This window comes from Marmota marmota, unplaced genomic scaffold (genome assembly GCF_001458135.2).
Source record: "Marmota marmota marmota unplaced genomic scaffold, marMar, whole genome shotgun sequence".
Classification (NCBI taxonomy): domain Eukaryota; kingdom Metazoa; phylum Chordata; class Mammalia; order Rodentia; family Sciuridae; genus Marmota; species Marmota marmota.
Window position 1 is genome coordinate 3,523,568 of NW_026000139.1, and position 13,260 is coordinate 3,536,827.

Sequence of the window (13,260 nt, forward strand, 5' to 3'; positions counted from 1 at the left end):
GGCCAACCTCCAGCGGCGCGTAATCCCCGGGGTTCAAAGAAGGTGCATAAGACATCCCCCAAGTCACCAGCACTGCCCCAGCTCAGCAGGGAGCAGGTGTGGCGAAGACCCCCAACCCCAATCAGGAAGAACCCTAGAGGGAGGGGGGGCAGGTGGAAGGGACGTGGGACGTGGAGGGCTGAGACACCCTCGGGGGCCAGCTCCAGGGACAGAAAGAACAGGGGCGTCATAGGAAAGGGGAGGCACTGAAGACTCACTTGGTGGCTCGTTCTGAGATCCGCACTTCCACCTTGTGGCTGTCCACGATGTGACCCTGGAGAGGAGACAGCACGGCTCATCCCCTGTCCTCACTGTTCACCGTGTCCTTGCCTGTCCCCAAAGCAGGGCCGTGGCTAGAGGGTGGGAGACCGCCTGCTCCCTGGCAGAGGGGTGGGGATGGCAGGCACAGAGGGGCCTCCCCAAAATGGCTCAGCAGCTGGCGGCCACAGAGACCCAGGCTCATGATGTCTCCCGCGCCGAGTGGCAGCCCTTTATAGCACTCAAGGGCACAGGGCCTATCCGCTTGCTGCGTCCACAGCCCTGAAAACCCAGCCCCAGTGCCTGCACCTGAAGCAGTGCGGCTTTCATCCCTGAAGGTGGAGCTGGCGCCTGAGCAAGACCACCCTGCAAGTCCTCAAGTCTCCCAGGAAACAGCCCACACAGCTCTGTGGACATGATCCCGGGTGGCCAGGTACACACGTGTGCTCACGGCTGGGGCCGAGCAGTGTGCGTCTGTGGGCCACAGAGCCGAGCAGAACCTCAGGAACTGCGAGAGGAAGAAGGATCTGGGTCTGAGGCGCCGAGTCCAAGGTAAGACAAAGCGGGCGCTCCCTGTCCCAAACAAGGAGCAGGACAAGGGCCAGGAAGTGCTGTTCCGGGTCCCGGCCCTGGCACGTGGGCCTCAGCGAGGGAGCTGCAGTCACTGCCAGTGAGGGCGGCTCCCCAGGGGGTGGCAGAGATCCCAGGCCATGTGCTCTGCGGCCACAGCTCCCTCCTCCTGCCAAGGGTTCCATTTACCCCAGGACTTGGGCCCAGGCGGTGGCACAGGATGTGGATCTGTCCAAACTCTCTCAGCCCCTTCCACCACCTTTGCTGCCCCCACCCTGGTCCAGGCTACAGAGCTCTGGTGACCTCAGGGCTGCCTGCTCCCCTTCTTCTCATCCCATCTCCACACAGTAGCTGGAGACCGTCCTAGAGGACAAACGAGACCCTTCCCTGTGTGCTCCAAACCCTCCAGAGTCTTGCTCAGCCTTCAGGTTGGATTCCAGTCCTTTAAGAGGGCCTGTGAACCTAGTCCTGGACACCTCTCACCTCACCTGACCCCACCACACACTCTGCCTACTCTAACCTCAGAGTCCCTGCCACAGGCCCTTTGCACTTGCTGTTCTCAGCTCCTACACAGCTTTCCCTCCAGGTCTCTGTGCAGTTGATTTCATGTCAGTAGGGTCAGCTCAACCATCTGCTCCTCAGAGAGGCCCCCTTCGCCCACACGACTTTAGGTAGCCCCACTTCTCAAGTTATTTTTATCCAAGCCTTTTGTGTGTGGTGCTGGGAATTGAACCCAGGGCCTTGTGCATGCAAGGCAAGCACTCTACCAACTGAGCATGTCCCCAGCCCCAGTATCCAAGCTTTTGTCACAATCTGGTCTTTTGTTTTTGTTCATGGCCCCACTGCCTGTCTCCCCCCAGAAAGAAGGTCTCCCGAGCCTAGCCGGTGCCTGGCAGAAACCAGGCCCGCAGGGAAGGAGTGAGAGTGGAACAGATGAAGGACAGTGACCGTGGAGGGTGAGAGGCTCTTCATTCTCTTGGGCGTGGTCCCTGGAGAACCCTGAAGGACGGGCCAGCAGGACGTGAGCGCCCGCGATACCCCAGCGGCAGAGGCCAATAGCCCGAGCCGCCTGCCAAGGCCCCCATGGAGGCCCACTTACCTGCAGCTGTTTGAGGGCTCTCTGGGCTTGCTCCGGCTTCCGGTACTCCACAAATCCAAACCCCATGGAAAGCAGCACCCCTGAAAGAGGGGGAGCCCCCAGCCAGTGGGACACAGAGTGAGACAAGTACCTCCACTCCCCCACCCCACGGCTCCGCTCCCGGCCCGCCATCCGATTAGCTGTCCCACTGAGCCCACCACCTGAGGCTCAGGACTGTTAATTAACTGATGATTGACGTGAGGATTAACTTCATCATAGAATCCCGCCTTCGGGAGGGAGCGGGACTGACAGGGATGACCACTGTGGTGACCAGGGGGCCCTCCACCAGGACAGCCCTGCTCCACCTAGTACACGGTATGAGCCCACACGCTGTTGGGCACCCAGGGCTGCCTCCTGGCGGGGATTCTGGACCCTCCCATCTGGCTCCGGGTCTCAGATAGAAAGTTCCCCTGGGGAGGGCCAAGAGCCATGGCTCCACCTGGCTCCCCACTCCGAGGTGGGAGGGCAGGAGCACCAGCAGCCCATCCCAGCGGCGTCTGCTCTGACTGTGTGTCTATGTGTGTGTGTGTGTGTGTGCGCGTATGTGACACACATGCGGGGTTCCAAGGGCACTGAAGTACAAGGTGTCCCACTGCCCCTTGACCTTCTGACACACTCCCTGCGTCTTTGCCCCCCTCCTTCCCGCACTTCACAGGGTGCTTTGTTTTTTGCACACTGCACTCTGTGGGCTGGGGCACTCTGGTGGGTCCCAAAAGGCTGGGACTCCCTGAGCCTGGCTGGCAGTTCCCACCTCGACCTCTGCTGCACTGAGACCTGTGCCTGCGCTGGCATCCAGAGGGCCAGGAACCGAGGGCAGGACGCGCTAGGGGACGCCAAGAAACGCCCCAACGTGGCTCAGCACCTCGGGGACAGGCAGTATCCCTGCAGCCTGCACAGAGTGGACGGTGCGTCCAGTCTGATCTACCTGCTGCACTTCAGGGACGACTCCTCTCCTGGAATCCCCAGGCCTCGACCCTCCTACCACTAATGTGGCACTTAGCTGCCCTTCCTCGTGTCCCAACCTGGTCTCAAATGCTCAAGAACAGGGATGACAGGGGCGGAGCTGTGGGCCCCTTGGTCTTGCACTGGAGGCCTGACCCCAGGTGTCAGAATCTCACTTGAGACCAGCTCTTTGCATCAATAATCAAGTCAATCGAGGTCACTGGGGTGGGCCCTAAGCCAGAGCGACCGGTGCCCTTTAAAAGGTGTGTGGGGATCGAACCCAGGACAGGCCTACACAGGAAAGCCCCCTGTGGGCACAGGGACGCCATCACAGCCAGGGAGGGCTGGACAGGCCGCCCCGCCCCACCCAGCCCTCGAAAGGAGCCACTGCTGCCAATGCCTGGCCTTGGGCTTCTGGCCTCCAGAACCCTAAGGCAGGCCGTCTTTGCCGATGAAGGCCCCAGGCGTGGCCCTCTGCTCCAGCAGTCTGAGCAGACGGAGGCAAGGGACTCTAACTTCTATGACACAGAAGTGTCTGCTAAAACTCTTGGTGGCTGCCCAGCAGGCCACAGTCCAAACCTCTGCCGGGCACAGAAGCCACTACTCAACGGGAGTCTGCCTCCCTTTCCAGGGCACCTCCCGCCTCAGCCTCGGCCACCAGGCTGCTTGGCCTCCCTGCCTCCAGTCCCCAGTCTGACTTGGAGACCGCAGTCCTACCATGGCCCTCCTGGTATAGCCTCCTGCGCTGAAGCCACCAGCTCACATGTCCCCCGGCTACTGCGGGTGCCTGGGGACAGGGACCGCATCTCCTCTGGTCTACTGTCCTGGGTGCCCACTGCCTGGTGGCCCAGGGCCTATTGGGAGTGAAGGATCAGCAGTCACTGTGGCCACACGCACAGGCACCCAGGACGGTATGGGGCTGACTCACACTGCACCCCACCAATTCTGCATCCACCAATTCTGCAAGGCCAAGGGCTGCTGGACGGGACTGCATGGGTGTGAAAAGGACAAAGGACTGTCCCTGCTCATGCTTTGAAGACTCAGGGCTGGACAACATGTGGGCAGAGGACAATAGCGTCAGGACAAGGTCCAGGGCTGACAGAGGGGCCAGGTGGCCTGTTCCTGCCCATTACCTACTGGTCAGAGAGATGCAGTATTACCGACATGGTGGATTTTTCTAGAAGTTCCACATTGGGGTTATTTCCCTTAGAACTAAGGGGAAAGCCCACAATCCATCCTTTTTGCTATGCCTGAGGACTTCCTGGGTGCCAAGGCATGGGAACAAGGAAGGCCTTGGGTGCTGATGGGTGCTGCTGCTGCCCTCCACGCACTCAGCTCTGGACCACCTGAGGGCCTGCGAAGGCTCTGACTCAGAGCCCGGGTCAGGGACCTCGCCAACAGCACAGCAGGGGTCTCCAGCAGAGGAAGGGCTGTTCTGCACAAGCCTGCCCCCCCCACAGGTGTGGTCTCCCAGAAGTGTGTACTTCCACGAGAACAGGGTACCTGCTTTGTTCTTCTTCCTGGAGACGGAGCAGCTCCTCACGGCCCCCACTTTGGAGAACACCTGGAAAGAGGAACACGCAGCCCCTGCACTCCCAGGCCCTCCCGCCACCCGCGCAGTCGCAGCTCCTTATGGGCTGCGCGCCCATCGCAGGAATGGGGAGCAGGGGGCATGCAGACTGCCACCAGGTGCCGCTCCCGGTGCGCTGGCCTGTTCCTGGCCCCCAGCCCACCCACCCATCCAGTGACCCCAATGGCACATTCAGATGGGTGGCTGAAGGCCTGGGGACCTCGGCTGCCAGCCAGGCTCTGAGCCACCACGCAGCCCTGCCCAACACTGTCCACCCAAGTTTGCCATGTGGAGACCTGGGTCGCTCTGAGGGGTGAGTGATGGCCAGTCCCCCAGGCCTCCCGAGGTGGCAGCTAGGCTGGTTCTTGCTCCACTTATAGAAGGAAGAACTGGGGCACGGAGCCGTTGAGGGGTTCGCTGCAGAAGCCGGGTGTCAGTCTGGACACGTGGAGCCTACTGACCCCAGGCCTGACCTCAGGCCTGACCTCACTGCCCTCTGTGCTTAAAGCCAAAATAATTAAAAAACAACAAAAAACAAACAAACAACAACAACAACAAAAACCCTCTAAGTCACATCCCACCCTGTATTTCCCTTTCCCTTCTGTCTCCCTGGGGCCTGGCTGGGGCCAGTCCCACGTGGCTCTGCCTGCATCTTGAGGACCAAAGACAGGAGGCCCTCAGTACCGTCCACCAGGCGAGTGATTGGGAGCAGAAGGAGTGGGGACCCCAATGCACACACTCGCAGCAGACAGGTGCGTCAAGCATGGGGCCCTGTACTGTAGGATCCCACTGTCCCAGTCAGACCTTCAAACCACCCAAAGGGAACCTTCTACTCATGTCTCATGACCTAGGCACAGACAGACTGCAGGAGTCGCCCACTGGCAGGAGTGAGGCCAGGATCCAGGCCCGAGAGGACTGACCCCAATCATGGCTCTACACTCAGGTGCTGGGACAGGAGTCCTGTGCGCTGGGTGTGCTTCTAATGAGCTGTGTGACCTCAGGACAGTGAAGCAGCCTCTCTGAAGCTCAGTCTCCAATCTGAACTAGATGGTCCTGGCTGGGCCTTCAGCTCCAGGGCCTTTAATTCTGAGGATGCTGGAGCTGCTGTTTGCACACCTCTGAGAAATGCTGATCCCTGATGTCTCACACCACGCCGGGAGTGACTGTGACATCACAAGGACCACAGCTGGCCCGAGAGATTCAAGACCACCTGCCTGAGACGCTGCTAGCTGCACCTCTAGAGGCAAAGCCAGGCGTGGATGTTGGTGGCTGAGAGGCGGACTGCTGCCCCTCTGACACTGCCTGCTTAGGCCTGGCATCTCTGCCGCCATGGCTGACCTAACTGGCCCAGGGACAGTCACGGCAGGAGGTTGACCTGGTGGACACTGCTTAAACCTCCACAGATTTCACAGCTCAAAGGACCTTTTGAAAGGAACAGAACCAATTATCTCCGTCCTCTGGCCGACATCCTTTCCAGGACAAGTTCCCGGCTATGAGCCAGCTGCCAGCCATTCCTTAAAGGGAATCTGGGGTGCATCTGCCCTGTGCCAGGTGCGGTTTGCCAGGGTGGCATGCAGAAGGGCTGGCGTCCCGCCCCCAGCGCTGTGCCTACAGCAGGACGGACGTAGCGCCTGCATCTGCAGATGGGAGCTGCCCACCACCCGCTTCCGCCCTCGTCTGGCAGACACTCACTTGCTGCAGTGTCTCCTCCGTGGTGCTGAAGTTGAGGTTTTTAATGAACAGAGTGCACCCGGGAAGGCTCTCCTCGTCCTCCTCTTCCTCTTCTTCTGTCTTGGCTGTGGGGGCCTCTGCTCCTTCCTCCGCTGGCTTCTCACCATCTGGGGCCTCACCATCAGTCACTGACCCCAACAACAAACAAACAGCCCAGTGAGCCACGTCTGCCCAGCAGAGCCAGGGCCAAAGCACAGGACCTGCTGGACCAAGTGGTCGTGCTCCGTGGGCGCTGCAGGAGGGACTGTGCCAGTTTCAGCAACGAGAGCGCGAGGGGAAACAATGTCCTGTGTCTGCCCCGTTTCATTTTATTACTTTGTGGATACTGGGGATTGAACTCAGGGGTACTCGACCACTGAGCCACATCCCCAACACGTTTTTTTGTATTTCATTTAGAGACAGAATCTCACGGAATTGCTCAGGGCCTCACTAAGTTGCTGAGGCTGGCTTTGAACTTGAGATCCTCCTGCCTCAGCCTTTTAAGCCACTGGGGTCACAAGCGTGCACCACCGTACTTGGTTCCTGCCCGTTTTAAAGAGAATATGAAGCGCAAATCCAAAACTATGAGCCCTAGATAGGACTAGGCCACCCTAACTTGAACTTCAAAATATACTGTTACGGAAACTATGTTCTTGAACCATGAACCTAATCAAGATGCTATTTTTACTTTAAAAAACAGCACCTAGTGAACTTTCAAACTAAACTGCATCTTGAAGCTTTTCAAGAATTACAGAATGGGAAACTCAGAGGATTCTAAAACCCCTTGAAAGTGGGTTTAAAATACCCCTTGATCATACATGCACATAAGAGGGGTTTCATCCATATGCGAGGAATTCAGAGTACTTTGTGATTGTGAAAAACAGGAGGGCCCACTACACAGTCACAAACAGGACACTACTAAGGCCACCGGAGGCTGAGATAATATGTCATCATTTAAAACCATGTTGCTGAAGATGCTGAAGGACACAGAAGATGCCTGTGACCTAAAAATCAAGACAATCGAGAAGGCACAGCGTGATACCAGTCAGATCTGTCCAGCGCTGACGAGAACACCCGTGAGCTCGCGCTGACGCATGCGCAGAAGCAGGGTCAGACTCCAGAACGGCTGCTGGTCACCACAGCACCAGATTCTGGGTGGCTGTCGCCTGGGCCTGGCACCACTGCCCTTCTTGGCAATTGCCAGCTTGTGCCACCTGGGGAGGTCAACTCAGTATGGCTGAGGCTCAGACTTTCCAAGACAAGTGGAAAGTTCAGAATAACATGGGAAACCCTGTGTGCGATCTTGGCCACCCAATGGCACATGGCTTCTGTACCAGGCAGGAGCTGGTGCCTTCTCTGTTCAGAGACCTCGGCAAAGACTCACGACCCTTCCCCCTCTGTCCCAGGGGCCTGCCTGGTTCCAGGCACTGGGAGCCTCACAGGGACAACCTGAGGAGCCCAGGGCCCTCGGCATGGCCGAGTAGACTCCTCCTGAGGCCTGGCCCAGGAGCAGCAGCTGGTTGGCTTCTAAGGGCTCAGCGAGATGGTCACAGGCACCGCCCGGGGCATGATGCTAGGGTTTAGTGACAGAGCTGAGATGCAGGCTCGGGTCAGTCAGCACCTCAGGAAGGGACACTCAGGAATGGTCCCTCCCCTGGCAGGTCAGCTGCCCTCAGCCCCAGCCCAGGAGGGGACTCTGAGGCTGGCTATTGTCTGCCCCCTGGGCCAGTGCGGCTCGCCTGGCCTGGGCCTCCACCACCTTCTAAAAAGTGGACAAACACCCCTGCCTGACCCTGGGAAGAGCAGCTGGTGGGAGATGAAGGCCAGCCTCCACATGCCCGGCCTTTCCCAACACACAGGCCCAGCCAGTTCCAGGGACGTCCACTCCCTCCCTGAACCTTCATGCCCACAATGACATCCCTGCCCATGGAACTGCCCCAGAGTCTGGAAGAGCTACAAGAGCGCCTCACAGTCTTTAGAGATCTGCTGAAAAACAGGGCCTAGAAAGGAGGAGGCAGGGCCTAGAGACAGCAGGGGCGGGGCCTAGAGAGGAGGTGGGGCGGCACGGGCTGGCAAGGCAAGCAGGGAAGAAAGCACAGTGAGCTGCACTGGCCACACCCTGCTGTCACTACCTACACAGCCTGGGCTGGTGGTGGAGCTGCGCTGCCTTCGCACCCTTTCCTACAACTTGGAGTAGAAGCACACACTCACACACATGCACATGCACACACACACACACACACACTCATTAACACACCCCTGCACTATGCTGAGCTGTTAAATACAAGTGTCCACTACTTCACTCTCATGCCTGGCTACCATCACCTGCCACTGGACAACAGAGTGGCTTCCTTGACAGTGGCCCCTCAGTCCTGCTCCTTGAACCTCATCCCTGACCCATCTCCTCTGCCCCACTCTATATGGACCTCATTGGCCTCTACCGATTGCCAAGCCTGCCAGACCCATGCTGACCACAGGGCCTTTGCACTCGCTCCCTCTGTCCTTCCAGGCCTAGTTCCTGCTTGCCAGGTACCAGCCCAAACATCCTGCCCTCAGACAGCTCTTCCTGGGCACACTAGTTCAAGTAGCCACCATGGCCCCCTGGAGTCCTCTTTCCAGAGCCCCTAGCCTATCCCGAAACCACTTTCCTTACTGGTTGCATCTGGGTCTCCAACTATAAGGGGAGCTCACTGAAGGTAGGACCCAGTCTGACCCAGTCACCCATGCCACCCCAGGACTGGCTCAGAGTGGACACTCCTCACGCCGCAGGGCTCAGAGCCTTGGGGCACATCCCAGCTCTCTCCATGGGCTTGGCTTTGGGAGGTCACTAACCTCTGGGTTTCCTTTCTCCACATATGAATGAGGCCAGCCCCAAGTGCCTGCTCGCAGGATGACCGTCAGCACTAATACGGAGGCCACCGCAACAGCACCTGGACCTGAGTGACACCTGAGAAGCGACGCTCCATTGTGAACATCAACCCTTCCGCCCATGCTGCGAGCCAGGGGAAACTGCAGTCCCCGACTCTGAGCGGGAAGTCGGCAGGGAGCCCTGCCCCCCTCCCCTGCAGGCCAGCAACCTTGCCCTCTGTATGCTGTGAATAGTGGCCCTGTTGGCCACCTGTGGTTCCCGAGCCACCAGGCCAAACCCCACTGCAGGCCACACTGGGGTCCAGGGAGGTGCAGAGATGGCCCAAGGCCGAGCACGAAGCCGAAGGTCTTTGAACAAAGCACTTCTGCTCCTGGCCTCGAGCAGGAGACGGAAGAAAAGGAAAAAATAAGTGGCTTTGAGCTCAAGCAGATGTCTGCTGTCGCTGTCACCAGGAGCCTGTGCAGGAAGGGAGCTGAGGGGCCGGGACACAGTGCAGGGCAGGGGCAGGGTGGGAGCTCCACCAGCAGAAGCCTCCAGCAGAGGCGCACAGGCAGATCCAGGGCTCAGGCTTCATTACAATCAGGCGTGAATGTGCATGCTGCCCCCTCCGGGCTTCCGCGGCTGCCTGTGGGGCTGTTATCAGTCACCAGCAGCTTTCCAGGACCCCCCCTCCCCCGACCCGAACCCGGAGCCCTTTATCTGGAGGTGTGGGTCTTGGTGGTGGGAAGATAACACGGCCGCCTCCCTGGAGACCAGAACAGAGAGCTGAGCAGAGCTCAGACAGCTGCCCTCCTGCCCCGCCCAGCCCAAAACATGGCACCTGGTCCCCCTCCTGTCATCCTGGGGAAGATGACATCTGGAACAACAGGCAGAGAGCGGGGTGGGGAGTGGCAGGGGAGAAGGCACAGCTCAGGGGACCAGGACGGGGGGTCGTGTAGGCAACATGGTCAGAAGAGAAAGACGGGCTCAGGGCGCTGACCCAGGAGGTGACGTGAGCCCAGCGGGTGGACGTCGCACCACGTCCTGGAGCAGATCCAGGCTGAGGCCTCCTCTGTAAGCCAGTGAGCAGAAGCCAGCCCCTCCAATGGTTGGACACTGTCAGGACACTCAACACTGACCTGAGGACAGGGGACAGGACCTCAAAACCAACTGGGGGACCGGGGACAGAGGAGCATTCTGAGAGGGTCTGCACACGGGTGCCAAGAAGCCATTGTTCATGCTCTAGAGCCCGTCTGCCCCCAGGGCCCACCTCTGACACCACCTGTGACCAGCCGAGAGATGCTGGGGACAGTCGTGCCACGCCTGTCTTGGTCACCCTGGGCAGCAGCCATCGGTTACAGACGGGTGTTCCCACCATGTGGGGGTGTTGGTAGGCAGCAGGCTGCATCTCCCGCATCCTCAGGAGGGTGCGTGGGCAACACTCTCTCTGTCAGGATCAGAAACAGCCCGAGAGGACGCAGCCGGCCCAGTCCCAGAGCGGGGGCCGAGGACGGCACTGCCCACGTCACCAGCATGGCGGCCAGTTCCCCAGCAGTGGCACCTGAGTGGAAGGACGTGGAGGGCAGGCCAGCAGGCAGGGAGCAGGTGCCACTCTGCCCTCTGTCACTCCCGGGACCTGGCACTCCGCAGGGTGCTGTGGTCAGCAAGGCAGATGCTGCTGTGGAGTGGACCCTCTGGTGGGAACGAACTCAGGCAGCAGCTAGCCACGAGGTGTGGTCACCTCACGTGGCACAGACGGCCAGTCCTGAAGACCCACAGGGAGTGGACATGAGCCACGGGCATGCGGAAGGCCTGTGCTCAGAGAAGGCCGCAGAATCCAACCGACACTGGCTGACCAGAGACGACTCCTCCTCTACTTTTTTTTTTTTTTTAAGCCGTAAAACACTTTAATTTTTTGTAAATATACGAGAACAACGAGGGTGGTAAACAAGAGACGGTCTATCTTTAAGAGAAAAATCCTTATCCTAGTAAACTGAGCAACTAGAAGCCCTGTGTGGGGGGTGGGCCGAAGGTAAAATCTGAACATCTGGGTCAAACAACCCAGTCCTCAGAACCTCCCTCCAGGTGTCTATTCTAAGACGTGGTCGTGGTCTCCAGACTACGTGGTTCCATGGGAAGCTGCCTGTCTCCTAGGGGCAGCTGGGGGACGGGGAGGGACTCAGGTTTTGGCATCCTGACGGGCGAGGGCCAGGGCCAAGCCATGACCTGCAGTGTGCACCACAGTCCTGAAGGAAAACCTCATCCTGCCTCAAATGACCCACTGTGAGGGGGTACCCAGGGGGCTGGCACCCCTGTGGCTGGGGACACACATTGGTCTTTCCTTTCCTGCCTGGTGCAGTTGCTGGACACCAGAGGGCGCTGAGCCACTCCAAGAACATGGCCCCCAGCCCCTCAGCCACCTATGGAGCTCTGGGCTTTCATGGGCTCTTCTGGGTATGAAGAGATCTAGGTTTTCTTCCCTTAACCGTTAGCTGACAAACTAAAAATATGCTACATTACGTTGCACTCGTGATTCTTTTTTTTTTTTAAGAGAGAGAGAGAGAGAGAATTTTAATATTTATTTTTTTTAGTTTTCGGCAGACACAACATCTTTCTTTGTATGTGGTGCTGAGAATCGAACCTGGGCCACACGCATGCCAGGCGAGCACGCTACCACTTGAGCCACACCCCCAGCCCCTGGACTCGTAATTCTGATCTCTTTTTTTTTTTTTTTTTGGTACCAGGAACTGCAATCAGGGGTGCTTCACCACTGAGCTCCAGCCCAGCCCTATTTTGCATTGTATTTAGAGACAGGGTCTCACTGAGGCTGCCTTTGAACTCAGGATCCTCCTGCCTCAGCCTCCTGAGCTGCTGGGGTGACAGGCGTGGGCCCCATCACCCGGCTCTGATGCTGTTTTTCAGGGATGTTTTAACACTTGCATAATCAGAGACCGAGACCCGCTGGTCTGTGGATGAACAAAGCCGTAAAGCAGCGGTCTGCTGAACAGCTCCTGGGTCTCCGCCCACCCCTCACCCGCCTGCCCGCCCAGGACATTGACCTGTTCTTACCGGTTTCTGGCTCCACCATGTTCTCTTCCACAGATGCTTCTCGGGCTCTTTCCCCTGAGGGGCTGTGCTGGAGAAGACGCCAACTGGAGCCCACTCGAGATACAGGGGGACATGGTGGAACTGTAGAGGCAAAGGTGCCAACACTGTGGGTCCCTGTCACGGGACACAGCTGAGAGGGACTCAGTCCCAAGTGCAGATGACGCGCCCCAGGGTGGAGAAGATGGGTGCTCGGCAGGGCAGAGGAGCCAGGAGACGCGCAGCCCAGAACCCCAAGTGCTCTGGGTGCCTGAGGAAAACACTCGGGCCCAGGCTGAGAGGCAAAGGCCACGTCTCTGTCGCCTTGACCTGCTGTGGGTTCCTGGTGCCCTGGGCGCTTTCTCTAGTCAGAGGATGAAATGGGGACTGTGACAAGGGGAGGAACTGCTGGCACAGGGCAGCTCCAGGGGAAGTCAGTGTGTCGCAAAGTCAAGAGCGTTCCTGTTGCTGTTCAGAGGCGACCTGTGTGCCAGGGGTTTCCTAAAAAAGGTTGAGACAGCCACTGCTAATAGCCACCTCAGTAGAAGGCCCCTGGGTAGCTACAGGGCAGGGTGGGAGGGAGACTTGTCATCTTACACCCTTTGGGACTCTTCAAATTTTATACTGCATTCAAGCCTCAAAGATTAATTATGTCCAGGAAAAAAAAAAACAAGCAGCCAGGCGCGGTGGCGCACACCTGTAATCCCAGCGGCTTGGGAGGCTGAGGCAGGAGGATAGCAAGTTTGAGGTTAGCAAGTTCGAGGCCAGCCTCTGCAACTTGGTGAGACCTTAAGCAACTTAGTGAGACCCCGTCTCAAGATAAAATATAAAAAAGGGCTGGAGACAAAGCTCAGTGGGTAAACACCCCAGGATTCAATCCTTGGTATAAAAAAGAAAAAAGAAAAAGAAAAAAATGTGCTCGGGAGGGAGAGGGAGCAGCCTGAGGGTTGGACAGTTGGAGGTGCCACTTAGAAGCTAGGGGTCACTGGGCCTCAGTCGAGGCTGCTGACAGGAGCAGTCAGTGAAAAAAACACTTGTCAGAGTCAAAGGGGAGCCTGCGCCTGGACAGTGCCTTCCCCATCATCCACTCTGGTGATGGGG

General features: G+C 58.3%; 2 protein-coding genes across 4 annotated transcripts in view; both read right to left on the minus strand.

Moving 5' to 3' along the window:
• The window catches only part of LOC107158663 (nucleolin-like), a 49,874-nt gene extending 45,761 nt beyond the window's left edge, over nucleotides 1-4,113 (minus strand). The window contains exons 1-4 of the mRNA XM_048785676.1: nucleotides 4,108-4,113; nucleotides 3,711-3,801; nucleotides 1,967-2,046; nucleotides 258-313 (exon numbers count right to left, since the gene is read on the minus strand). Of these exons, the coding sequence (XP_048641633.1) occupies nucleotides 258-313; nucleotides 1,967-2,046; nucleotides 3,711-3,801; nucleotides 4,108-4,113 (233 nt within the window). The remainder of the gene's footprint in view (nucleotides 1-257; nucleotides 314-1,966; nucleotides 2,047-3,710; nucleotides 3,802-4,107) is intronic.
• A 354-nt stretch (nucleotides 4,114-4,467) lies between these two features.
• Nucleotides 4,468-13,260, minus strand: part of Rbm19 (RNA binding motif protein 19) — a 35,504-nt gene continuing 26,711 nt past the window's right edge. For all 3 annotated transcript variants that reach the window (XM_015505195.2, XM_015505194.2, XM_048785737.1), the window contains exons 16-18: nucleotides 12,145-12,264; nucleotides 6,210-6,376; nucleotides 4,468-4,511 (exon numbers count right to left, since the gene is read on the minus strand). In XM_015505195.2, the coding sequence (XP_015360681.1) occupies nucleotides 6,374-6,376; nucleotides 12,145-12,264 (123 nt within the window). In that variant the 3' untranslated portion in view covers nucleotides 4,468-4,511; nucleotides 6,210-6,373. The remainder of the gene's footprint in view (nucleotides 4,512-6,209; nucleotides 6,377-12,144; nucleotides 12,265-13,260) is intronic.